Source organism: Ursus maritimus, unplaced genomic scaffold (genome assembly GCF_017311325.1).
Source record: "Ursus maritimus isolate PB19 unplaced genomic scaffold, ASM1731132v1 scaffold_22, whole genome shotgun sequence".
NCBI classification, from domain to species: domain Eukaryota; kingdom Metazoa; phylum Chordata; class Mammalia; order Carnivora; family Ursidae; genus Ursus; species Ursus maritimus.
In genome coordinates this window covers 30097189-30124065 of record NW_024424675.1, presented here as the reverse complement: position 1 = coordinate 30124065, position 26877 = coordinate 30097189, and the positions used below count along the sequence as shown (strand labels likewise).

The following is a 26877-nucleotide window of genomic DNA, read 5'->3' as shown; positions in this document are numbered from 1 at the left end:
CGACCTGAGCCAAAATTAAGAGTCAGACACTTAACCAACTCAGCCCCCCAGGGGCCCCAAATATTATTATCCTTTTAATATGTGTAGACTTCCTAGAGATGTCTCCTTTTTGAGTCTTGATAGTGGTAATTTGTATCTTTTGTCTTTTTTCTTGATCATTCTGGTTAGAGGTTTGTCAATTTTATTGATCTTTTTGAAGACCTGGCTTTTGGTTTCACTAATTTTTCTCTTATTTTTTTGTTCTCAATTTCATTGATTTTTATTCTCTATTATTTCTTTCCTTTTACTAGTTTCGTGTTTACTGTGGTCTCCCTTTTTAGTTTTTTAAGGTAGAAGCTTAATTTATCAGAGGGTTTTTTCTTTTATAATAACTTTTTAATGCTATAAACATTCCTCTAGGCACTGCTTCAGCTGCATTCCATAAATTTTCATATATTATGTTTTGATGTTCATTCAGTTCAAAATATTTTCTAATTTCCCTTATTACTTCCTTTTTGACCCAGGGTGGTTTAGAAGTATGTTTTATTTCCAAATATTTGTGGGCTTTCCAGCTATCTTCATGTTAATGATCTCAAATTTAATTACTCTGTGGTCAGAGAATATACTTTGGTGTAATTTCAGTTCTTTTAAAGTTGTTGAGATTTGTTTTATGGTCAAATAGACTGTATTGGTGAATGTTCCATGTGCACTTGAAAAGATTGTCTATTAAAAAACAGAGACTATAGATTCTGCTCTTACAGGGTGGAGTATTCTCTAAATGTTAATTAGGTCAAGTTGGTTGATAGTGTTATCCGTATCTTCTGTATGCTTACAAGTTTTTTGTCTACTCATTTTATGGATTATTGAAAGAGGAGTGTTAGCTTTCCAACTATAATATATATATAATTGTATGTTATATATTTTATTAATTATATGTAATATATGTATTTCCTTTGAGTTCTCAGTTTTTGTTGCATGTGTTTTGAAGTTCTCTTGTCAGAGGCATACAAATTAAGGATTTTTTTTTTAATGTTTTATTTATTTATTTGACAGACAGAGACAGCCAGCGAGAGAGGGAACACAAGCAGGGGGAGTGGGAGAGGAAGAAGCAGGCTCCTAGCGGAGGAGCCTGATGTGGGGCTCGATCCCAGAATGCTGGGATCACTCCCTGAGCCGAAGGCAGACGCTTAACGACTGCACCACCCAGGTGCCCCCCAACAAATAAAGGATTGTTATGTTTTCTTCATGAATTAATCCCTTTATCATTATGTGAATGACTTTCTTTGTCTCTTTTAATATCCCTTCTGAAGTCCATTTTGATATTAATGCAGTGTCTCTGGCTTTCTTTTGATTAATGTTTGCATGGAATGTCTTCTTCCATCATGTTACTTTTAATCTATCTATGTCTTTAAAGTGGGTTTCTTGTGCACCTAGGTGACTCAGTCAGTTAAGCGTCTGACTCTTGATTTTGGCTCAGGTCATGATCTCAGGGTTGTGAGATTGAGCTCCATGTTGGGCTCTGCAGTCAGCGGGGAGTCTGCTTGAGATTCTCTCTCCCCTTCTCACTCTGCCCCTCCCCCCACTCTCTCTCTCTGTCTCTCTTTCAAATTAATACATAAATCTTTTAAAAAAAATAAAGTGAGACTTATGGAAAGCATGTAATTTATGTTAATCTGTGCCTTTTAATTGGGGTGTTTAAACCATTTACATTTAACATCATTATTGATATGTTTATAATGAAATCTGTCATCTTGCTAGTTGATGTCTGTTTGTCCCATCTGACCTGTTCCCCTTTCTTCTTTTTATTCCTCCTTTCAGATTGAGGGTTTGTTTGTTTGTTTGTTTTCAGATTGAGGGTTTTTTAAATTTCATTTTATCTTTATTATCAGTGTATTAGTTATACCTCTTTAAAAAAATTTAGTGGTAACCCTAGGGTTTACAATATTCATCACAGTCTACCATCACGTAATGTACTAATTCACATTTCACTCACAGCAGAAGATCGTCACAACACAATATACTTCTAGTTTTCCCCTTACATCCATTGTGATATTTTTGCCATACATTTTACTTTTACATATTTTATAAATCCACAATACACTGTTATTATTTTTGCTTTGACATTTATCTTTTAGAATGATTAAAAATACGGGGAAAAGACTGTTAAAAATATATATATATTTATTTATTTGAGGGGTGGGCAGAGGGAGAAGGAGAGACTCTTAAGCAAACTCCCTCTTGAGCAGGGAGCTGATGTGGAGCTCCATCCCGAGACTTGAGATCATGACCTGAGACAAAACCAAGTGTCAGATGCTCAACCTACTGAGCTAGCCAGGTGCCCCTAGAAAAAGGGTGTTTTAGATTTACTTCCCTTTTTATCATTTCTGGAACTGTTAACTTCTTTTTGTAGATCCTTATTTTTGTCTGGTATCATATGCCTTCTACTTGAAGAACTTCCTTCACCATTTCTTGTAGGGCAGGTGCACAGACATTGGATTACCTCAACTTTTGTTTGTTTGAAAAGCCATTGTTTTGCCTTCATTTCTGAAAGACATTTTTGCTGACTATAGAATTCTGGGTCATGAAGGCCCCCCCTTCCCCTTTAATACTTAGAAGATTTCTAGGGGCACCTGGCTGGCTCAGTTGGAAGAGCATGTGACTCTCTCTTGATTTTGGGATTATGAGTTTGAGCCCCACATTGGGTGTAGAGATTATTTAAAAAAAAAAAAAAACTTAAAAAAATAGTTTAAGAGATTTCACTCCATTATCTTCTGGATTGTATAAATTCTGATGAGTGGTCTGCTGAAAATGTCATTTTCTTCCTCAGAAGGTAGTGTCTTTTTCCTCTGGCTGTATTTAAGATCTTCACTTTGACTTTTAGCAGTTTAACTATGAAGTATCCAGCTATGTGTTTTTTGTTATATTTATTTAGTTGCTTACTTGTTTATATTTGTTCCGTAGGGTTCTCTAAGCTTCTTGGATCAGTGGTTTGATGACTTTAATTTTGGAAAGTTCTCAGCCACTTTTTCTTCGAATGTCTTTTCTGCTATGTTCTCTTCCTCCCCTTTCTGGGACTCCAGTTGCATGTATATGGTATCATTTGATCATATCTCAAAGCTCTTCAATGTTCTTTTGGTTGTGCACATGCCCCCTACACACTTCTTTTTTTCTCTGTGTTACAGTTTGGGTGATTTCTAGTGATTTATCTTCACGTTTATTTATTCCTTTCTTATTTATGTTGAGTGTTAGGGTGAGCCCAACAAAGGAATTTTTCATTTCTGTTAACTTAACAAAAATAGCATTTCTTTTTGATGCTTTTTTACATAATCTTTCTGTTGAAATTTACAGTCTGTTCATGCATATCGTCTACTAAATTCTTTAACTTATTAATCATTGTTATTTTAAATTCCCTTAGATATAGCATCTGGGTCATCTCTCATCCTGGTTCTCTTGATCGCTTTGTCTCCACCCTCCCATCCACCCTGCTTTTTGTGTATCTTGTAATTTTTGATCGACTGCTGGACATCAGTGTTAGGAGACTGAGGTGGACATTAAATATTGCTGAGACTGCTGTTACATTAGGGGTAGGTTTTAGGGAAGAGAAGTTGCCACATTTGTATGTATAGAATATTCAGACCTGTTTTAGAACTAGAAGGTTAATTTTATTTTTTTCAGTTATTATAGAATTTTGCATTTTTTATATCTTTTCCCTTTTATAGCATCTGTAGGAGTTACCTGGTCAGGACTTCCCCTTGTAATTGCTTTCTCCTTTATTTTGGCTCACACTGTATTTGAAACTCTTCCTTTGTTCTGTTGTCTTCCATACCAAATGATATTTGTTAGCAAGTTTGTCTTTCCTCACTAGACTGTAAGTTCTTAAAAGTAGGCACAGTGTCTTATTTATATTTGGATCTCTCTGGTCTTTTAACTACATTTTATCTAAAAGTCTTTTTCTGGTTACAATTGAAATTATCAAGGGGTGCCTGGGTGGTTCAGCTGGTTAAGTGTCCAACTCTTGGTTTTGGCTTAGGTCATGATCTGAGGATCATGAAATCGAACCCCACATTGGGCTCCATGCTCAGTGTGGAGTCTGCTTGAGATCCTCTCCCTCTCCCCCTCCTTTACTCAGGTGCATGCACATGCGCGCTCGCTCTCTCTCTGTCTGTCAAATAAAATAAATAAAATGCAAAAAGAAAATAATGCAATAAATGCTAGTTGGTGCATTCCAGTTTATTATTAACAGCGCATGTTAGAAAGGCAAATCCAATTTTTAAGTTCTTAGAAGCTAAGTTCTTTCAGTAGGAGGACTTTTAATATCGTAAAACCATCTGTCTCAGTGTGGATAAATATAACCATGTCTGTATTAATAAGGGAAATAACCTTTGGTGTGAGTATTTACAGTAGAAAGGGAGCAGAACTGAGTAGTTTCTACCTTACTAGCAATAATATATTCTTTTGCCTTCTCTCTTATCCTAGGGACAGTGTGCCCTATTCCTAGGGGAATAAGATCAATACAGAAATAGATTTCCCAAATCAGCCTTGCCTGGGACCAAAGGCACTTTATCTTATAGCTCATTTTCAATTATATGTTTATATTCATCTTTAGGTATTATTTATTGTTTGTTTTTATAGTGTCTTCTTCTTTACCATCATTGTTGATCAAATTACGTTCAAATAGATATATAAAGCCCAGAGAGAATCATAGAAGGGTGATGATAGCCTGGTGAGAGTTATTAAAATATTTGGCAGACAGCTATTGGGACAGACAATATTCTGGATTCACGGTTTTCCTTACCTAACAAGAAGGGGTACAAAACACAGTTGTGGATCAAAGAGGATTATTCTTTGGGTACCCTTGGTGCCTAGGTCACTGAACCCCTTTATTAGGTTAATAGTTACCACATTTAGACAGTATCCTCTTCTGTAAATGCAGTACACTACTGTATGTGGGACGAGAATAATTATTTATTTTTCAAGTTTTGGAAGGAAATAGGTGATGTATTTGACCCACAGATCTGGTATAATTAGGTGATGTTTTAACTGCTCTGATAGCAAGTATGAGGTAATACTAGCACAGCATGAACATGAAGGAATGGGAGTGGGGAAAGGATTGGAAGAAGGGGGATTGAAATAACGTTTTTTTAACAATAGTGAATTTTTTTTGTAATACCAAATATTATTTCTTGAAATTGGAAAACAATATTTATTTATATGAATGTCAGAGACTGAAAAGTATAAAGAGACTAACTGCCATTAAAAAATACATTTGACCCTGAACAGTGTCGGAGTTAGGGTCCCTGACTTCTGAGCAGTCAAAAATCCATATATAACTTTTGATTCCCCAAAGACTTAACCAGTAATAGCCTACAGTTGACCAGAAGCCTTATCGATTAACATGTTTTATATGTTACATGTATTACATACCGTGTCCTTAACAATGAAGTGAGAAAAGAAAATGTTACTAAGAAAATCATAAAGAAGACAAAATATGTTTACAGTACTGAGCTGTATTTATGAAACAAGATATGCGTGTATGTGGACCTACACGGTTCAAACACGTGTTGTTCAAAGGTCAACTATATATGTTTTGGTAGTCAGTTTCCTTGGACAACTTTTCTTAGAGTGAAGAGGCTGAAGAGTTTGGTTTGGTATCAAGACATCTCCACACCTTGGTAATGGAACATTGTCTAATGGAAAGCACACCCCCACGGGAATGTTGTAGAATTTCTGCTGACAAAAGAAATCTGCCCAAAGTATCTCACATATTGTCTTTAGAGGTCACTACTGTCAGCTTTTTTTAGTTTGTTTTACATACAGGCTTTCTGCAAGTTTTCATGCCTCATGGATGGATGGTGGCCAAACTTAGATTTGGTTATGAATTTCTGTTCTTTCTTTCCCTTAACCTTTAAAAAATGTTTTATTATGGAAAATTTCTAATGTACAGACAAGTAGAATAATACAACAGATTCTCATACCATTCTTATTTTGTGTGTCCCTTCTCACTTTCTTTTTGACTTGTTTTAAAGAAAATCCCAGACAACCTGTTGTTCCATCTGTAATTATTTTAGCATTTGTATCTATTCAATATGGACTTCATAGAAAAGCACATTATCGTACCCAACAAATTTCTTAAAACCTAATTCCTTAATATTATCTAATACTGAATCTCTTCCCTTGATTTTTCTCAAAAATGTCTTTTTACAGTTGACTCTTTGAATCAGGTTCAAATAAGGTCCACCTAATGCATTTCATTGATATATCTCCTTAATCTTTTAAAATCTATAACACTTTTTTTTTTTGCTTATGCCATTTGTTTATCAAAGAAACTAGTTTGTTCCCTCCCTGCAACATTATGGATTTTGCTGACTGTGTCCTTGTGTTGTATAACATGTATTATTTTTTCCATGTTACCTGTAAACAGGTAGTTAGATTGGAGGCTTAACTATTTTTTAATCATTCATATTTTTTATTATTTATACATGGTTTATTAAACTTCCTTTCACATTCGAAGACCATATTTGATTGTCCTACTTTGTATACTAAGATTGATTGGTGGGCTCATGTTGGCCTAGCCCTTTGTTGTCAACTGTTTTTTCCCATTTGACCAACAAAATCCCTGGGGTGACATTGTGACAACCTACAGATGTCCAGGTCTGTTCATCTTCCAGCTAATGGTTTTAATTTTACATTCATTGGTGATTATGGCCTGTATCATTTATTTCACTGCTATTAACATTTTAAGAAGACTTGAGAAACTTGTAGAAAAGGAAGGGAAAATTTTTGATTAAGAACTTTGGAAAAGAACTGCAAGTAAACTCTGAGGTATCTGGAAAATTAATTTATGCAAAGTATTTTTTTCTCTGATTATGGCTAGTAAAGGACATGTCGTGTAGAAAAGAATGTTTAAAAGTTGTGTGTTTAGCTAACACACAGCTTACTGCCCCTCTATTTGTTTTTTAATAAGTTGTCCTTAAAAGGTTTTATGAGAACAGATTTTGAGTTAGATTCCTGCTTTTGGATTATTATGCATTTGTGAAATATTTTTATCTACATTGGATTTTGCTCCAAGGATAATAAAATTCTAAGATTACTTTGGGGATTATCGGTCATGAATCCATACAGGTCACTTGAATCCATGTAGGTCATTTCTTCTCACTGTTGTGGTCACATTTTTTTCTTTGGTAAGCCTACCTAGAAGGCTGTTCTGTAATATCAGTAGAAATAGTTGACATTATAAAGTACTTCCTGTATGTCAGACATTGTACTTTATAATTTGGGTATACTAATTTATTTAATCCTTACATGAGTATCATCCCTGTTTTTCATATGAGGAAAATGAGGCAGAGAGATTAAGTGATTTGCCCTGGTCATACAACTAATGAATGGCAAGGGCCCGGATTTGGACTTAGATAGTTTGGTTGTAGAATTTATGCTCTGCTATAGCAGAAAGACAGAGTGGATTAGGTAGTGTCTCTGTTACTAGAAAAATACCTCAAGTGTCTGGTTCTCTACTAGTCCTGGAGGATAATCTGTTTGTATCCATATGTAAATAATCCACATATATGTGTAGTGTGTGTGTGTGTGTGTGGAGAGAGAGAGATAACACTTATGTCCAAATGGTGGAGCAAATATGTAGAGTTTTCCCTTTAGGAAGATCTTTCTGACTCTAAGACCTTTTTTGAATCTCTTAACTTTTGATGGAGGTGGAAACAGCCCCCTGACTGTAGTATTATCATCTTGGATAGAGGGACTTCGGAGGTCAGAATAGATGGCAAGGTCACAAGGGAAACCTAGCAGTCTTAAGGTCACAGTCAGATTCACACAGGATACTACTCTGGCATTTGGACCCTTTTGTTCTTGAAGTTCAAGTTGCTTGCTCTCTAACCATCCATCTAGATCTTACCTATACATTTCAGATTATTTTTGGAGCAGAAAGCCATATAGCTAGTATTCAATACCATAGGAATAATTTTTCAAACTCTCCAAATCATAATAAATAGCAGTCACAGGTATCAATTATAGAACCAAGAATCAGGAGGCACTATGTAGACTGTCTTGTCCCAAGTTTATCTTTGGTCTCTGCTAAGTGATTTTTTTCTTAAATTGAGGTAATGTGTCTCTCCACCTCTTTTTCTGTCCCTCATTCTGTTTTTACTTTAGCAAGTGAATTTATTTCTACGAAATGTCATTTCAGATGAGAACAATAAATAGAGTGTCATGTTCTTTCACAAGAACATCTTTACCTTTCTTTATGTTTTTATGTTTGACCTGTGGTTGTTTTGTGTTAGTCTGGTAAGAGGTTAATCTGAATAAGAAAATGTCTAAATCCTCAAGAATCTGAATGTTGTAAAAATCTGATGGTTTGAACAGTTGGATATCATTTATAGCAATGTGTTACACAGAACTAATGAGGAAGCTTCCTCAGGTCAGGAGCCAAAAGAGATGGATTTATGTAGTGTCTTTCAATCTGTGTTCGAAGCTTCAAGCAGTTGTGTGCCAGTGGTAAAACTTAATAGGAAAGGCCTCAAGGGACTGATTCTCTAGGTATAAGAGAGAGGATGGACTTAAAGACAACATGTTTCTTAATTTTATTTATTCTGTTTACAGTTTCAAATGTTGACATTATATATTATTTTGGTAATCATTGCATCACTAACTTTTCCCGAATTTAGAGAATTTCTTAAAGTACTTAGCATGTTTTAGTGAGGATGTTCATGCCTTCTAACAGAAACATTTCCTGAATCATCTTCTTGACTTCAATGCAGCCCTTCCTTTTTAGTAAGTTTTTCTTGGGAGGTGGTGGGAAGAATTTATTACCCAGCTTTTCTAATTCCCTTGAGAATGGAAAACAGTAAAACAGAGAACATAGTAATGTTTTTGCAGGATTCACTTTCCGTTGTCTTTTTTTTCTCTTGCTATGTAGTTATTCTAGGTACAGAGGTCATAGAATTATAGGATTTTAGAGCATAGGATCCTTAGGAAAGGATTTTCAAAACCTCAGGTCAAACTATTTTATTTTATAGTTGAAGAGACAGTTCTTCAGTTTCATTGGTGACTGTTCTGCATATCTTCTCTTGTTGGTTCCTGAGTGAGGGGGCCAGCTCCTTGGAGATAACGATAAACCATAAAATGAGAGGGAGAAATTTGAGAAATGGTTGAATTTGGTATAATAGAATTTCAAGATGAATATTATGTTGGGCATAAAGAATTGTGTTAATGAAGATAAGCTAAACATGCATTGTCCTTGCAGGGCCTTTTGGCTGATTGGGTCAGTTCCAGTATGGTGCTAAACTATGGGAGGCTGGCCTTTCATGTCTGGCCTGTATAAGTAGGCCTTTGCCCTGGTACTAGTCCCTCAAATAGGTAGTCAGAGGCAGAGCAGGAGAGTTGGTTTCCCTTGGTATGTAGGACATGGACAGCAGCAACTGCATACATGAAGAAAGCTTGAGGTTTCTTTCCACAAAGTTATTGATGTTTGTATAAACATATTTTTTACTGACCATTTTGTAAAATGGTCTTTTTCTTCTAATAATTTTTAAGTTGTTTCTTGGGCTTACAAGAGAAACAGTCACATCATAAATAAATGATAATTCTGTATCTTTCTCTCAAAGTTAATACATCTCATAGTTTTCCCCCGTATTCTCTAGAATGTTCAGAGCAGCTCTTGATGGATGGCATCCTTGTCTTTTTCCCGACTTCTCAATAGGAGTGCCTTGGACATTTCACCATAAGATTTGATGTGGTTTCAGATGGATATTTATAAGGGACGGTAACAACTTCAACGAGATAAAGTATATCATAGTTCCACCTTTGACTTTGCAAATTAAGGGAAATACAGAACATAGAAAACTCAGGAGATAGCCAAAAACATATCGGGTATTAAATAATATTAAATATCTGTGAAAATTTATCCTAAAGAAGTATAAAATAATAGGATGATTTCATTATCCTCAAATACAAGTAGGACCTGTGCTGGCAATTTAAAGCTTCTAGATCAACTTTGAGAATGAAAAAATAGTCTGATGCTCTGGGCGTGTGACTGGAGCAGAACACACCACCAGATGTTCCTATATACTCTCATGGGTGACCACGTGTAGGAGCTAGAACAAACAAAAGCGCTGTACTCTTGAACCTGAAAAGACAAGCTCCCTTCCTCCTGTGATGTCCCTCCAGTGCCCTCTACTGACCAAGCTTAACATCATGCTCTGTCAAGGAGAAATGCTTCAAGAGCTCTGTCTCTTATCACAGAGCAGGTACTGAAGGGTGAATTTGATGTTGAGAGGCAATATATTGATAACTAGTACTGAAGCCAGGCACAATTACTATATAATTCCAATATAATTCCACTTTTATAAGGTACAGAAACAAGGAAACTAAACTGTTAGAAGTCAGGCTAGTGGTTAACCTTGGAGAAAAGTAGTAGTGACCAGAAAAGAGCATGGATGGGCCTTTCGTGGTACTAATAATGTTCTTTTTCTGGATGTGGATGCTGGTTATGTGGGTGTGCTCAGTTTGTGCAGGGTAGTATTTTTTTTTTAAGTGCATATCTTACTTCAACAGAAGTTAAAATGTGGTATAGTTTGATTCCAAAAGTAAAAGCTTAAAAGGAAGATCCAGTCTAGAATAGGGGAAATACAAAACAATCTTGGATATCTCACCCTTTTCTTATTTTTAAAAACTGGTTTGGGGGTTGTACATCTTTGGTTTTTTGTTTTTTTTTTAGATTTTATTTATTTATCTGAGATATTTATCTGAGAGAGAGCAGAAGCAGGGGAGGGGCAGAGGGAGAAGCAGACTCCCTGCTGAGCAGAGCGCCCCACTTGGGGCTCCATCCCAGCACCCTGGGATCATGACCTGAGCTGAAGACACACACAACCAGCTGAGCCACCCAGGCACCCCAACAGTTGTACATCTTAAAGTCGAAAAACAGGTGTCTAATTCATTCAGCAAAAATATTAAGCCAGACTACCTTTCTTTCCATTTGGAATCAAACTGTTAATAATTGAGGCCACCTGTAGAGCAGCTTCTACTTCCTTTTGTTGCCATTCTTCTTACCAAGTCTTTGAACAGCAGCTTCTTAGTTTTTTTTTTTAATGGCATTTTAGATACAGTATAAATAAAATATCACTGCTGTTCTCTGTAAGCATTATCTTTGCTTTTATCTTTGTCATGATATGCCCGTCCTCTTGTAGCCACTGGCAAATCACCAGATCCCTTTTTTTTTTTTTTTCCTTCCGGTTGAGAGATTGGGAGGCCCACAGTGGTAACTTCCATGTAGGGGACTTCCCCTGACAATGGGAACCGTAGGTGGTTGGTTCAGGAATTGGTGGTGATAGCACAGACTCAGTGTGTGGCTTTTAAAAGCTCTAAACAGAAACAGCTTAGTACTGTGGTTTGTTCAGGAGCAGTAACCGAGTGTAGAGTGGAAGGAATCTACAAGTTGGGAGTCAAACCTGGATCCAAGAGGTGGATATGGAATCTAGATAGGAGTCACATTCCCAGAAAGCAAAGGTTGCTAAGAAACTCTGGCAGTACACTGTGGATAGAACTTAGACAGATTTTAAAGTGGAGCTATAGCTGTTTAAAGCCCAGCTGTTATTAAATCAAATTAAAGTGATTAATAGTAATGATTGGTATTACCACCTTTTCTGTACAGAGCTTCATATAGGATAGGAGGTTGTTTTCATGCTTTGAATGGCTGTTTATATCTTACCTAGTGAGGCTTTGACCAGGGTAAGAGTCACCACAAACCTGTAACACAGAAGGCTGAGAACCTAGAGTGATTCCCTTGCGAAATTGTTTCCTTATATTTCTTGACCTTACGTCATTTGAGGGTAAAGGGAATAAAATGGTGTGAATGGTGAAACTAGCCACTGGGCCTTTCATTTATAAATTTAGTACATGTATTTGCCCAACTTATATGTAGCCCTGTCCTAGGCACTGGGGACTCAAAGGGGAATTTGGTGCAGTCCCTAGGCCCTCTGGAGGATTATTATTTTGTATTCTTTGAGGGCTGCCTTTATTATACTCGTCTGTGACATACAGCTTTGTCATCAACTCCTTTAGGATTCTGTTGAGCCTTTAAGATTGGTACTTGGCTTTCATATCTAGGCAAATGAGTTTCCTGACTTTTATTTACTTCATTTTATTACTAATTTGGGCTTATACTATGCCACTAATAAAGGGCTTCATTTGCAAATTTAGCACCTTAAGGAAAGGGTACCCATGATTGAAGATATGAATCTCATTGTGCACATGTACTCCAGAGTGGCAGTTTGGAAATTTTCTGTCCTCCAAACTGGTCATCTGTATGTAGCGCAATGTGAAATCACATCACTATAGCTGGTTCTCAGTCCTGATGATGGAAGGGAGCATCGGAATGGTAATACAAATATAATGTAATATAAGCACGAGATGATGGGTATTAAGAAATTTATATTTCAAAACGGTTGTCCTTTGATCTGGGAATTGATACTGTTTGCCAAGTAAACCAACAGGCTCTTCTCTGCGGTTTTCTTGCTCATTCTATCATGATTCTGGCATCTCAGACCAGTCCTCCTAAAACAGTGCCGCTGAGTTTTATTTACAGGTAAGTAATTACTTAGGTGTTAGGTGTTAGAAGTCAGTAGTTTTAACAGCACAATGTTTGCTCATATGTTAATTTAAAATAGGTGACTACATCTATACCAATTTATAGTTGGGTGAACACACCTAATGTAGATGGTGTTAACAGATTTTAGTCACTTGGCTTAAATTTGCCTAAGGTGGCTTCTTGACTATTCTGCTGACTGCTTGCAATTTCTGCCCTTTGTGTCCTACTGCCAGATTCGGAGAACCAGGGCATTTTATTGGCAAGAGATTCCTTTTGCCAGCCACCTACCTCGCCATTCTGTACCTGCTTTTGCAAGAACTTGTCACATACATGTCAGTAACACAGCATCTTGCTTTCCGTATCCCCCCGCAGACTGGTCTGCATGTATCACAGAACTCTCTTCCTTTTTAGATTTTGGGGAAGGAGGACTTGAGGGTGAGAGAGGATTGGAGAACTGTTTCATCTTTTAAAAATTCATAAAATCCTTCTGAATTTCTATTAAAATTCTTAGACCCTCAGGGAAGGGTGGGAGGTGCCACTGTTGAACAGCTTTTAGGGACTGAAGTCCCCGTGGACTCCCTCAGGGTGCAGCCGCCTCCTGGTTTTGCAGCCTGTGATTTCACGTAGGATGTGCAAGTTAGGTGTCAGGATTTTTACCTTAAAACCGCAACGTAAGGAAATTTGTGTCAGATTCAGTAATCCATTGTTTGTGTTGTCTTTACATGACAGAAGAAAGCTCTTTGGAAGCATCTTGGCACATTATTTTACTTGAACATAGCAGAGTTGTAGATGTAGTGGGAAAGCCCATCTTTTTGGTGTTAGGAATTCCAAAAATGTAGGTGAAGGGATGTTTACAGATTATAGATTGGTTTGCACTTGGACTGGCTCTTTTGTTTCCTATAGAATAAAGAAAGCCGAGCCTGGATGATCATAAATATGTGATTTTCTTTTATTATTTATCCCAAAGTAAAAACTCTGCTGATGATTGTCTGTATTACAATTCTGTTAACATGTTTACTTTGTTTCCTCGCAGTCTTGGATAGCTATCAGATAGACTTTATTCCTTACTACAAATTACTCCAAAACAATTTTGTGTAACAATTCAGAATTCAGATGGAAGGCGTATGACAATAGATAAAGAATTTAAACAGAATTACTTAACAGTTCTATATCCCTGAAGATTTTATCTATGTTTATCATAAGAATTACTTCATGAAATATTTTGTTGCCTTGTATGTAATGTTATCTGAAGGGTCCATCCGTCTTCTCTAAAAATGTGCTTAGCAGGTCTTCTTGACAGATAGCTTTATCAAGCTGTTTTAATTGCTTCCTCTTCACCCCATGGATGGATCAAAACCATGCTCTGCTGTAGTCTGCTTTTCTTTTTTTTTTTTCCCCATGCGGGCTTTCCTTTTTTTCTTTTCCAGACTGTTGTACTTTATCTATGGAATATCCGTCTGACCTCTGCCCACTCTCTGAGTACCCCAAATAGAACATCTCCAAGTCCCGACCTCTCACTTATGCTATTTTCATTTGCCTTTCATTTGCTCAAGGCAGCTCGATGTAGTGCGGAGAGCTGAATCGGAACCCCGGAAATCCAATTCTTGTGCTTTGGAATAATTGTGAGCCTTTGGGCAATCAGACTCCTCTGACCCTTAGTTTCCTTATCTTAAGATAAAAGGGTTGCATTGCCTGAGCTTTAAGTTCCCTCCCTGTTCCTTCAAACTTAGCCTGTCCAAAATAGAACTCATCCGTCTCCTCTCCCAAAAGGTGGTTTTTGTCCCTATTCTGCAAATGAAGAAATTGAGACCCAGGGAGATTGAAAAAATTGCACAAATCATACAGTCCTTGTGTTCAGAGCTTAGATATCATCACTCCCCGGTCCGCGGGTATCACTGTTCCCCCACCAAAAGGCATTAAAGTATGACGAGTCAAAAGATCTCGTTACTTGGTGAGGCCTGTTGAGAGTGAGCGTGGAGTGGTATTTGTTAAGCCCTTTGTCTTCCCCCATAAGGTTATAGCTTGAATTTTCAGGGCTCTGAACCTTGAGCTCTACTGTCAGGAGATTGGTTTCTTCAATCCTCTGTTCACTGATGGGATCATTCCTGATCTGGGTCAGTTGACATGATGGCATATGGTCTAATGATAAACAAAAAAAGTACAGTCAGGTTTTACTTTGCAATGTGATATTTGATAGAGCTCTGGTAGTGCCTGGCTTTCTTCTACTGACCTTAATGGTGATTCTTATCAAGCAAGTTGATTTTTATCAGCAGATTAGGAATTAAAATTATTTTCTCTGATTGAAGAGAGCATTTTGAGATAAGTTAGTGATTCATAAAAAACAACCCAGATTTTAAAATGTGGTACTTACTGGGGCACCTGGGTGGCTTAGTCGGTTAATTGTCTGACTCTTGGTTTCAGCTCAGGTCATGCTCACGGGATCGAGCCCTGCATGGGGCTGCCCTGTCAGGGCAGAGTCTGCTGGAGCTTCTCTCTCCCTCCCCCTCTGCACCTCTTCCCTCTCTCTCTACTGCCCCTGCCTCTGCGTGTGCATGGGCTCACTTTCTCTCTTCAAATAAAAATCTATAAAAAAATAAAATAAATAAAATGAGGTACTTACTATCTGTCGGGAAAAAAATTACACAAAAAAATTTTCTTAGCACAATATACTTCATGGCTTAGCTGTGAATTAGATATTGATTTAATAAATAATGGTGATAATAAGTATATTGGGAAGCCAATACTTCCATCTTCCATAACAAGAGGTTATCTGTTTTTGCAAGTAAAGTTTTATTGGAACACAACCAGACCCATTCATTTGCATATTGTCTGTGGCTATTTTCGTGCTGCAATGGCAGAATTCAATTGTTGCAACAGAGATCTTACGGCCTGCAGAGCGTAAAATATTTATTATCTGGCCTTTATAAAAATATTTGCCACCTCATATTCCAGGAAGAAGCCAACAGAGTAATGCTTAAACAATATTTTTTTAAAGATTTATTTATTTATTTGAGAGAGAGAGAGAGAGAACCTGAGCAGGAGGGAGAGAGCATCTTAAGGCGACCGCGCTGAGTGCCAAGCCTAATGGGGCTCATCTCATGACCCTGAGATCATGACCTGAGCCAAAATCAAGAGTTGGACGCTTAACCAAATGAGCCACCCAGGTGCTCCTAGAATACTGTTTAAAATTGGAAAAATCGGGGCACCTGGGTGGCATAGTTGGTTAAGCATCTGCCTTTGGCCCGGGTCATGATCCCAGGGTCCTGGGATTAGGCCCCACATCAGGCTCCTTGCTCAGTGGGGAGCCAGCTTCTCTCTCCCCCACTCCCCCTGCTTGTGCGCTCTCTCTCTCTCTCTCTCTCTGATAGAAAAATCTCTAAAAATAAATAAATAAAATTGGAAAAATCTAATAGCGGTATCAGCATATTTTGCAGAAGTATTATGGAAAGAAGTAGAAGGAACGGCTAAAGAGCAAATGATTTCCTCTGGGAAGAGTGACTCAGAAATGTGGATGAGTGGAGTCAGAGGAATTCTACTTTGTTTGTTTTGTTTTGTTTTAAGATTTTATTTACTTTTTTGAGAGAGAGTAAGCGAGTGAGAGAGCACAAGCTGGGGAGAGTGGAAGAGGGAGAATCAGAATCCCTTAGCAGGGAGCCTCATGTGGGGCCCAATCCCAGGACCCTGGGATCATGACCTGAGCTGAGGGCAAATGCTTAACCAACTGAGCCACCCAGGCGCCCCAGATTTTTTATTTTCAGGTAATCTCTACACCCAAAGTGGGACTTGAACTTACAACTCTGAGATCAGGAGTCACATGCTCTACCAGCTGAGCCAGCCAATTCTCCAGGAATACTACTTTTTTGTGTTAAGCTTTAGATTATCGAATTCTTTTTTTTAAAGAGTTTATCTATTTTAGAGAGAGATAGCATGCCTGTGCAAGCAGTGGGAGGGGTAGAGGGAGAGAAAGAGAGAGAGAAAATCTCAAGCAGACTGTCTGCTCAGCGTGGAGCCCAACACAAAGTTTGATTTAATGACCTTGAGATCATGACCTGAGCCAAAACCAAGAGTGGGACACTTAACCGGCTGAGCCACCCAGGTGCCCCTAGATCATTGAATTCTTTTTTTTTTTTTTAAGATTTTATTTATTTATTTGACAGAGAGACAGCCAGTGAGAGAGGGAACACAGGCAGGGGGAGTGGGAGAGGAAGAAGCAGGCTCCCAGCGGAGGAGCCTGATGTGGGGCTCGATCCCAGGACTCTGGGATCACGCCCTGAGCTGAAGGCAGATGCTTAATGACTGAGCCACCCAGGCGCCCCTAGATTATTGAATTCTTAAGCTAAGTACTTGTATTACTTTGAAAAAGTGTGAATGAAGAATACTAAGAGATTTGATTGGACTAGGAGAACAGAATAAACAGGAAAGGAAGAAAAGAGCCCACCAATTATGATGAAGAAAACAGGAGCTCAAAGCCTTTTCTTTAGTTTTCCCATTTATTCTCTCACTCATTCTGTAGATAATCATTCAGAAGTCCAAATATCAAGCTTGATATGACAGAATGGAGTTCCTTCCCAGAGAATGCTTGGGACTTAGTAGCTGATGGCACCCGCAGACAGGGAAAACGGGAAGACATGATATCGTGGTGATATAGTTACTACAATTTAGTGCTTTTCACAGGGTGTTTTCAGGGTTTAAGGAAGTTAGGTTAGACCTCCCCGAGACCATGACACCAGAGCGGAGTTTTGAAGGATGAGACTGGAGAGGAAGGGCAGTGGAAGGATTTTCCAGATGGAGATGGAGGCATAGCTTGAACAAAGATCTGAGCAAACAGTGCTGGTTTCAGAATGTGCAAGCGTTCAGAATAGCTGGATGAATGCGGGAAGGTAATGTCAGAGCAGGAGACAAGGGCCAGGGGCCAGATTGTTTATGCAGGGCCCTGTGCTGTGAGGTATTTGTATTTCTTTCTGAAGACGCTACAGAGATACAATCTAATTTTCTTTACACTTTAGGAAAGCGTACTCTTGGTGCGATGAGGGATGGGATGAGGGTAGGAGGCAAGAAGAATAAAGGCACTTGGGAGACTATTTCAAGTTAAAAAAAAAAGAGAGAGCTGAAAGAGTGGGACTAAATTAAAGTCGACTGGGGAAGAACCAAGGGATTCAGGAATTTTGAAGGAGTTAGGGGAAAGGGAAGGAGTTAAGGATGAATGATTCTAGGCTGGGTGGCAGGTTGTGGGACGTTAGCTTCTTGGGGGGGGGCATAGGAGCGGGTGCATATGTGTGTAAAGGTAGTACCGAGTTCGATTTGGAAAGAGTTTCGGGTTTTTTGTGCAGTCTGTAGAGCACCTAATTGGAACTGGCCAGGATATGTTCGGCTATGTCCACTTGGAAGTCAGGAGAAGGGCTTGGATTTGGGAATGTACAGTGGTCGTGGTGTAGAGAGATGACGCTTAGGAACTGAGTAGAGAATGCAGCAAGCCCTGAGGGTGGTAACAATGTTGAGCCCTGGGGACACTGACATTTAATAGGCCTTAAAATAGGAGAAGGCTAGGGAGGAAGCTGAGCTTTGGAAGCCTGCAATCAGAGGAAAATCAGCAGAGCATGCCCTCCAAGAAACCAGTGAGATGAGAATTTTAAGAGGAGGAAATGGTCCATGGTTTAAAATGCTGCAAGGAAGTTAGAATAGAGTCTAAAAATGCCCGTTGGATTTGGCTCCTAGGGAGTCATTGCAAAGAGCGGCCTAAGGAAGTAATACGGGAAGAAGAGAAAATACAGGTGTGTGGGGGATTTGTTAGTGTAGTTACTACCCTAGGATCAAGTTTAACGGGATTCTCTGTTGAAGAGAGAACTGTAGAAGGAGAGATTTAGTGATAAGGAGCAGAAATGAGTCTTCCGTCAGCAAACGTTTATTGAGCACCTGTTACAAGCCAGGTGCTCGCTGCTCTGGACTCGGAGTACATACAGCGTGAACCGAACAGGGCTCACAGTTGGGTGCATGTGTGCACGTGTCTCACGGGAGACATATTTAGAATCACCTAGACATGATGTCAGGTAGTAACAAACAGGTGCCAGAAAGAAAGCTAAGGTAGGGTACGAGGATGGAGAGTGGGGCCGGGGGTGGGGGCAGAGGTGTGTTTCCTCTGGAGTGGTTAGGGAGGACATCACTGACAAGGTGACGTGTGAGGAGAGAGACCTGAATGAAGTGAGGAAGGACTAACTGCACAGGAGTCCAGAGTCTGCGCTCAGGCTGAGAAGTGGGAGAGCATGGATCCCAAGTACTGATGGCAGGGTTAGTTGTCCTCAAGAGAGAGCCGCCTTCCTCTGACGCAGGGCGGAAACCCGTAAGGGCAAGCGACGCCAGTGGCTGCCGTGTAGCCGCTGTTCCCCATGTGACAGACACTGGAGATCCTCATCCCTTTTAATTCTCCTGAATCCCTATGAGGTAAGGGTTGTCACCATTTTACAGGTGACGAAACAAAACTGGAAGAGGTTTTACCTGGCTCATCATTAGTAGAGCCTGGATTTACACTCTTTTTGGCACTTCACGGTCCTGCCGTCGTCCTCCTGTAGATTGCTCCAAGCCTAGCGACAGACAGGTAAATTCGTGCAATTTATGGAGGGTGCCAAAGTTGTGAAGTGAGAAATCGAGGGGTGTCTCACCCACTGGACCCTCTTTCTGGTCCAGAATGTCTGTCAGGCCCCTTGGTAAGGGGTGCTTGGCCAGGGCTGTAAGGAAGGTGGCATTACCCAAGACCTGTCTGCCCTTTTCATAAACTCTTCCCGGGTGCGTTGTTGTTGCCCACGTTCCATTCCTTTCCCTTCTAAAACTCCCCCCGCCCTGTGGAAGTGTGGGATCGCCTTATTTGTGACTGCAGTTGTCAAAGCGGTTCTTGGGAACCAGTCTCAGGGCTGAGGGTGGGCATAATTAATTATAAAAATACATATTCACTGTGGAAACTTTGAGGTGTATCTGACTTGTAGAGTTGCTTCCCATGTACTCTTTGCTCCAAAGGGCCTGACAGAGTTCAAGGGCTAGGAGCCTGTTAACAGCAAAGGTCCTTGTTCTTCCTGCCATCAGGTGTGTCTTGTGCTGTCCTTGTGAATATGAAGGACCATGGGAGCAGTGTGCTGTATGTGCACTTGTCTGTGTGTGTCAAATCACATGTTCTTGAAATGAAATAGACCGCTGGGACCGAGCAGAGATTGTTGGAATGGCAGAGTTCTCAGGATATAGTAAATACAAATAATTTCTGAATGAATGGTGGAATCGTGTGTACCTGATGTTTTTGGGGTTTTAAGCGTCCATAACACAGCACAGAGGAGCTTGGAAATGGCACAGGCGCTCTTGCAGAGTTTTTGACCTGGAGAGAGAGATAGTAATAAAACAGAGTAACTTTCAAAATGTTACTACTGAAACCTGGCACCCGTTTTTCTTAACAGGAGTATTGTTAGGTGGGTGAGTGTAAAAAGGAATGGGACCTTTAATATTTGCTTTTTACATTATTAGCAGCTTATCTCGTGAAGGTAATTAAATGCTATGTTCATACATAAGCACTGAAACGCAGTGAGGAGAGCAGGTGTCCCACCAGTTTTCATCTAATTCAGAAGTCATACACATTACTTTCCCCCCGTTGATGAATTTCCTGGTTTGTACACACAGGTGTTTCAGAATATGTCTGTATTATCTTTCTAATTAAGTTGTGGGACCCTGAAGTTACTTTGTTCATTATTGAGCCCAGAGTATCTAATCACAGCTTTTGAGTGATGGCAGCACAGCAACAGAAGCTGTAAACCATTTCTGGTATTGTGTGGAAGTACATGCTTTGGGTTATATTTGTCCATTCCTGCTACATAAAATTTAGCCTTGCAAAAAGATTACATAGTTTTAGTTTTATATTTGTTAAACATGTGCCATAAAAGGGAGGTAAAAAAGTAGAGGTAACTTGAGGGAGTGCTTTGTAAATTATTAGATACTGTTTGGAGAAATGAAAGTCAGTAAATGCTTACTGAACACCTACTGAGGTTGTCGATGATGTCTGCCATCTTGCAGGACGGCAGCGTGCCGGTGTGTGGCGATCCATCGGGGCTGCAGATAATTTCACGGTAATAACGTCAGGTCTGTCAAAGCTCGCTTCTAGTGAACAAGAGCAATTATTCTTGTAGTAACATCATTCCCACTCAGGTTTCACACCCACGTTCTCTCTCTCTCTCTCTTTCAGAGGGTGGGGTGGGGTCACCTATGCAGCATGAGTATCAGGGAAAGTGCTGGTAGTAGTATCTTGCTGGTGAACAAATTGGCGGCGGGGAGATTTGGTTTAGTCCTCCACCATTTCTTTTCTCCAGGCTTTCTCTTTGCTGGGTAATCAAGTTCAAGCCATATTTGGGTGAGCCCACCTCTTCCCCAGCTTGTGCTCTTCTTCCCTCTCTGACGACAGGTCCTGTGATGACACAGGCTCTAGAGCCAGTGGGCCTGTGCTCCTCGTGGCCCCCTCCATTGCCCGGGCTCTGCTGTGACAGGCATGTTCACACTTCCCACCTCCTTGAGCTTCCTCCATGGCCCAGCTTTACGTCCTACTGGCTTATTTCTTGCGATGTGTTCCTTAAAGTGGAGTCGGCAGATAAAAGGACTCAACGGTTTATGGATCTAGTGGCACCTTGCCTGAGTGCTCGTCAGAAAGCTTGAAGCAATTAGGGAAGTGCCGTCAGCAGCGATAAGTTGGACCTGTTTTCCCCACGTTCCTGGCAGTGCTGCAGCCCTGCTTATATGTGCATGCTAGTTTGTCATTTTTTTTTTTTTTAAAGATTTTATTTATTTATTCGACAGAGACAGAGACAGCCAGTGAGAGAGGGAACACAAGCAGGGGGAATGGGAGAGGAAGAAGCAGGCTCATAGTGGAGGAGCCTGATGTGGGGCTCGATCCCAGAACGCCGGGATCACGCCCTGAGCCGAAGGCAGACGCTTAACCGCTGTGCCACCCAGGCGCCCCTAGTTTGTCATTCTTAATCAGAAACTGGTTTTTGATGGCTCTACTGCATTATACTTTAGATATTAAAAAATAATTTTTATTGGCATTGGTGGGGTTTTCTGTATTTTTTTTAATGATTTTCATTTTGTTGGGCAGAATTTTGAGTACTTGTGTCCAATTATTGATAATATTCCTATTTATTAGTTGGAATTTATTTTTCCAGTTTCTTTCTTCATTTCAGAATTTGTGGCCATTTATGGTGGCTGAGAATGTTGTTTTTCTAGGGTCTGATAATTTGAAGTTGACAGATAAAGGAGATAAACTTGTACTAACATAATTTACCTAGAACTGACTCCAGTATGATGAAATTAGGGGTAAAATTCTTTTAACTGCCCTGTTTAAGAGCTCTTACCATTTCTTTGGAATTCATGGTTTTCTTGAAGTGAATACTTGTTTCATCAAATGTTAATTCTCACAGCAATTCTTAGAACCATCATTTCCTAATTTGACTTTCCCTTCTGATTTGGCCAGTCTGTTCTTCTCTGCCCTCTTCCCTTTCCCGCTGACTCTGCCCACTTTGCAGCTTATTAGCTCCTTGGATGCTATGCTGTTCGTGAACAGTAGTATCCTGGTAGCATTTTATGGTTCTTCTTACAGGAAATCCCTCTGACCCTTGGAGGAAGAAACTTAAATGGACAGACGTTAAACTGATAAACTGTAATTGTGGCCCCACAAATCCTTCATTTTTCTCAGTTTGCATCAAACATCACGAAGGCACTTAAAAAACAATCCATCACACTTTAATCTTAAAGTTCTGCTTACTGCCTACACATCATGTTCATGGGGATATAAGAAATAATTATGAACATAAGGATAATTATGTACCTCCGGGATGGTTTCCTGAGGGAGTGGTGTTTTGTAGCTCTTTGGGATGTCCAGGAAATCAAAGTACACAATAAACATGAGGCGGTGTCTACATCCGGGCTAGAGCTGGAAGCTGAAATTCTGGGATCCATCCCTTGTTTGTATATGAGGATGGTGAGATCTTTAGACCTGAGGTGGTACTACTAGTTAGTGATTCAGGCAGCCCCAAATTCCAGATTTCTTAGACGAGGGTTCTTTCTGGTTCCCAGGATGCCCCAGAGCCCTTCTGGACCTCTAAAGCCGGGCTCTTACTGTTGTGGTGCATAAAAGTCATTTACGAGAAAAAAGTTCAGTGTCATCATGGGTGTTATTTGGGGTAGAGATGGGGGCTTAAATCTGGGTACAATAAAATCAGTCATTTAAAACTCATACCAAATATTGGAATGGAACTTATTTTGTCAAATAACATATGCACATGGTTTTAAACCATCAAATAATATAAGGGGGCATGTGATGAAATGCAAGACTGACCTGTCCTGTCTCACACCAGATTCCCCCTCTGGCCTTCAGGAGAACTTTAGCTCTCTTTTTTTTACTGTGTATATTTCTATTTCTTGATTTATCAATTATGACATGATTTATTGATCTCCTTCCAGAAGAAATGAGAACTTATTTTTACCCCCTCTCTTCTCCTCTCAGTATAGTCACATCATTATTTTAGGTTCCTCTTTTAGTTTCCTTTGTAATTTAATATGCCAGCATCTTTTATAACTTATTTTATCTACAAAGATAGTGTCTTTGACTCCACCCATCTGAAACAATAAATAGGGTTCAAGATAGGGTTAGGTAGGGTTAAGACCATACTCTGGGGGAGACATCTGGGTGGCTCAGTTGGTTAAGCGTCTGCCTTCGGCTCAGATCATGATCCCAGGGTCCTGGGATCGAGTCCCGCATCAGGCTCCCTGCTCCGCGGGGAGCCTGCTTCTCCTCTGCCCCTCCCCCTGCTTGTGTGCCTGCTCTTGCTCTCTCAAATAAATAAATAAAATAAAATTTTAAAAAAAGAAAGAAAAAGACCATATTCTGGGGGCTGGCTGTTGACTATTGTTCGATGATTGTAAATGTTCTGTAGAAGCAACCTCTCTGCTGTGTTTTCCTCACGTGTCACAGTTAATCCTGAGGTCACCTTAAATTTTGGATTTTACCATAATCTTTGCCTTTTTTTATGTTTTACAGGTATAAGTATCTTCCTTCAATAGATGATAATGAAAATACAAAAGAAAGAGAAGCAGGTAAGTGATCACATATCTTTCATGTGAATGCATCCAGCATACACTCACTGGTGCTTCTTCACCAGAAACAGTTGCTGGCAGTTAGGGCTTGTCTCTGAGCCTCTGGTGGCTACCCTGCTGCTGCTTTTCCCCATCTCCACGTGGTCACTGAGCGCTCTATTCTGAATGACTTAATTTTTACTTATGCTTAGGTCAGCTCCATCTAGGAATAAGTATAATGAAGACTGTAAGTCAAAATATTATTCAAAATCAGCTATGTGGAAGAGAAATTTTTCTTCCCCTGGAACAGCTTTCGAAGATGTGGTCAGTGCTTTATTGTTTATGTATTTATCATTTTGGATGTTTGGTTAATCTAAAAGCATTCTCATTTAGAAAATTCATACTCCTAATGATCTGCGGAGGTTTCCTCCTAAACAAAATAGTGAACTAATTGGAAGGATGTGAACACTGATTGTTTCGCATTTGATTTCTTGAAGGGGAGGGGAATTAATAAAAACATTTGGCCTGCATGCCCCATCCTGCCAAAATCTTTTCCTTAGTTGATACTTCTGTGTTCCAGGTGGTTCCATATTCAAAGGAACCCAGAGGCCCCAACCAGTGTGGCTCAGGGAGGAGAGAAGGGACCTACCTGCCTCCATCTCTTGGAAACAGGCTATCTCTGATAGGCTGGTTTTCCTTTGACAGAATTGAGTGACAGTCCGGTAACTGGGGATATCTGAACCCCTGCCCTCCACTGAGACTCTGTGCAAAGAGGTTGGGTGGGATCAGCCACTTCGCTCTCCTCTTCTAGGGAGCACTGCCTAGTCAGATACAGGGTGGCCTGGGGATGTGGTTACAAGGATTATTCTCTGTTCTGTCCCAGTGGATAGTGAAACCAAACCAAAACAAATTGTTTTAGAAAATAATCGACTCATCTGCTGCCAATTCTTAACAGGAAGAGCGATGACGAAGCACTGTCCCCACACTGGTTTCTTCCTATCCTGGCTCTCTAGCGCCATCCGCTGGTACACAGACATCGCAGAGAACGCAGTTCCATCTGCCAGGAGTTTATCCTGTGCAGATACTCAGACAAGTGTCAACTGGGTCGGAACAAAGGTTTTCACTGCTGCTTTGTTTATAGCAGCAAAACAGAAAGTGTCCATCGAAAAGGGGTGTTTAAATCATACCACCTAGTAGAATGTTAAAATCTCTGTTAAGAAGAACACATTGCTGAAGAGAACCCCAAGCCTTCAAAACTATCATCATTTATGATACATGGGCAGGTTTATATATATATATTTTTTAAGATTTTATTTATTTATTTGACAGAGAGAGAGAGTATAAGCAGGGGGAGCAGCAGTGGGAGGGGGAGAAGCAGGCTCCCCACTTAGCAGGGAGCCCAGTGTGGGATTAAGTCCCAGGACCCTGAGATCATGACCTGAGCGGAAGGCCGATGCTTAACTGATGGAGCCACCCAGGTACCCTGGACAGGTTTCTATTTCTTAAAACATTCTTTATCATAAGCTTTTATTTCAGTAAAAAAATATATATATTTTTAAGTAATCTCTATACCTAACGTGGGGCTTGAACTCAGGACCCCTTGTTCAAGACTCTCATGCTCAACCAACCGAGCCAGCCAAGTGCCCCTCTCACTAAGAGAACTATTTACCAAAATGACACCGGCATGAATTTACAGTTCTTTCTCTTGAGATTTTACTGATGCCTGTGAAGACCTTAGTCGGTCAGCCAGCTGTGGCGCTGCCTCAGTTAGATGAGTTTTCATGTAGACGGTAATAGTGACGAGCAGGGCGGGGTTGCTCCTTAGTAGGTAGCACTAGCTATGGTAGAGGAGTGGAGTCACCTTCAGGAGGAGTTGATCCTGCTTCTCTTCCAGGTACAGGTGATAGACCACACTGATGACTGAACTGCAGGGCGTGAAAATAGAAACTATGTTCATGCCCAGGCAATCCGTAGGTACTGGGATTGAGCATCTGTATAGAGGTATTGCCTGACAGAGGTCACTGTGTAACTTTGAACAGGTTCAGCCTGTTTTTCTATCGCCTGAATGGGAGCAATCATACATGGCTTACAGGGTACTGGATTAAACGGGTAGCTCATCAGTTACTTGGCATTCAGCATGTCAGTGGCAGGCAGATCATCCAGTAGAATGAGATTAACCATCACACTTTGTCCTTCCACCTCCCGTGTTTCTAAGGTGTTGGAAGTAACAGCAGATAAAAGGTCCACTCTTTAAAAACTCTCATTCCTATGAATTCATTTTTCCTCTTCTCTGGAGGAGGAAAATGACATGTAAAATGTGTTCCAATCTCGCAAAATCCTCATTTCCTTGTCCAAAATTTTATCAAGGTAAATTAAACTGAGATGAAAGATTTTACAAGTTAATCAGAGCTTAGTAATAAATAATCATACTTCTTATTAACCAGAAAGGGCATAACAGGAGTCATGTGCCAAGGACAAAGGGTTTAGAGATTGACTCTGTATTGCCTAAAGAAGTGTTCCAAGAAAAATAAACTTTAATAAAACATTTAAAAATTAGTCACTCAGGCGCTATAGTCTTTTATCTATATCAAAAAATAAACTTCTTCTGGGGCGCCTGGGTGGCTCAGTCGTTGAGCGTCTGCCTTCGGCTCAGGGCGTGATCCCGGAGTCCTGGGATCGAGCCCCACATCGGGCTTCTCCGCTGGGAGCCTGCTTCTTCCTCTCCCACTCCCCCTGCTTGTGTTTCCTCTCTCATTGGCTGTCTCTCTCTGTCAAATAAATAAATAAAATCTTTAAAAAAAAAAAATAAATAAACTTCTTCTAAGAAATATGCATTTTAATCCCTAAGACGACTAAGCAGTATTAGGTAGAAAAACATTTTGCTAGAGGAATACAATGTGAACGCTAATCACTGAAAACCTTTGTAGCACTACTGACGTGTAACAGCTGGAACTACTTCTTCGTAAGGGGACAGGTCTGTAGTTCATGTTAGCGGTAACAAACCTATGGTGAGAAAGTACTGGTTTTTATTCATCCCAGCTCCTTGCATGGTACTGAGAGAAATACAAAATGTGGTTAATATTATTTGATATATGATACAGGTAAGAGGGTTTTGGTGCACATATCCAGTTCATGAGCATGCGTTGGACAGGAATAGGTAATACCGTGAGTAGGATTAAGACCTGGAGCCGTGACCCGAAGGTTAAACTAGA

The 26877-nt window shown here is 39.9% G+C and overlaps 1 protein-coding gene across 1 annotated transcript in view; it reads left to right on the top strand.

Moving 5' to 3' along the window:
* CHD6 (chromodomain helicase DNA binding protein 6) overlaps window positions 1-26877 on the top strand; it is a 193347-nt gene that overhangs the window by 26290 nt on the left and 140180 nt on the right. Inside the window, exon 2 of the mRNA XM_008698095.2 lies at window positions 23631-23686. Within this exon, the coding sequence (XP_008696317.1) occupies window positions 23654-23686 (33 nt within the window). The 5' untranslated portion in view covers window positions 23631-23653. The remainder of the gene's footprint in view (window positions 1-23630; window positions 23687-26877) is intronic.